At 50.2% G+C, this 1147-nt stretch overlaps 1 protein-coding gene; it reads left to right on the top strand.

Annotated features, from left to right (window-relative positions):
- Nucleotides 1-268: 268 nt before the first annotated feature.
- GSTUM_00007028001 (uncharacterized protein) lies at nucleotides 269-1147 on the top strand (the record flags this gene model as incomplete). XM_002839123.2 has 3 exons in its annotated part: nucleotides 269-551; nucleotides 607-723; nucleotides 791-1147. 3 exons carry the CDS (start codon nucleotides 269-271, stop codon nucleotides 838-840), a joined length of 450 nt encoding a protein of 149 aa, XP_002839169.1. The 3' UTR covers nucleotides 841-1147.

Here is a 1147-nt window from a genome sequence, read left to right as displayed (position 1 = left end):
TTGGCACTAGTTTGAAGTGCTTTGAATCATACTGGTGAACGTTGAGGATCCCATTCCATAGTGAACCCTTATGCCACCAAGCATCCACGAGGAACTCTCGCCCAGCTCTTGACCTACCCACCACTGTCATCCACTCTCTCTATTTATTCGTTCCGTTCGCATTTCGCCATACATGCCGCCCAGAAAATAAGCCAAGCTATCATACTAAACTTGAAGGTATCATACCCGAGCAGCCCACCTCCTGTAATGCGCTGCCGAGTGACATCCAATGACCCCCCTTCACACCCTATCACATCCCGCTAACCCGATTCCCATGTCCTCACCACCAAAAAACACTCCAACCCTACCAACTCCATCCCAAATTTCCCCTTTTTCAAGACTTTCACACCTCTCCCCAGTCCCCACCCACCCATTAATTCCAACCCTAACCCCGAATTCTAAAAACCGGGTAACCTTCCCACTCCTACTCAAATCGAACCAAACCTCCTCAAATCACTTCCATCCACCCATCCCCATCCACCTGCCTAGCCAAAAAATCATGGCTAAAAAAGGTACCCCCTCGTCACCGGTCACCCACCCCGCCGGATTCGGCTAACCTACCAGCAGCGAAATCCCGAAACATCGTCGTACGATTGATATCCATGGCCATGACCGGATACTTCAAGTCGTTTGTGCGCCCCCGCACGCATAAGCCCTTGAGCATGATAAAGTATGATCCTGTTGGTATGTTTTTCCTTTGCTTCCTTGAGGGGAGATGAGGGTGGGGCGGCTGATTGGCGGGGGGAGCTAGTTAAGCGACGGGTGTTGTTTTTAGAACAGAAGAGGGGGAAGAATCGGTAGATTGGGGGTTTGGAGGGGTTCCGTGGTATGGTGGGTGTGTATATAGATTGTCCGGGATAGATTTCTCCGTGCGATGGTGGGGCTTTGTTCGATTGATGCTTGGGGTCACTTGAGTTTCGGGTGCCAGCCATCAGAGTAGTGGTCCTCGCCTTCAAAACATTTACCTCTTGGTGCCCAGGACAGTGGAGCTACCAATATATAGCTAAGAGGTTCAGATCAATTCCACTAAACTGCAACCTCAACATGTAAACGCAGCCAATACAAGCGTCAGACATCCGCTGCGTAAAATCTCAAAGAAGCAAGACCA

This window comes from Tuber melanosporum (genome assembly GCF_000151645.1).
Source record: "Tuber melanosporum whole genome shotgun sequence assembly, scaffold_31, strain Mel28".
Taxonomy (NCBI): Eukaryota; Fungi; Ascomycota; class Pezizomycetes; order Pezizales; family Tuberaceae; genus Tuber; species Tuber melanosporum.
This window is presented reverse-complemented; position numbering and strand designations above follow the sequence as displayed.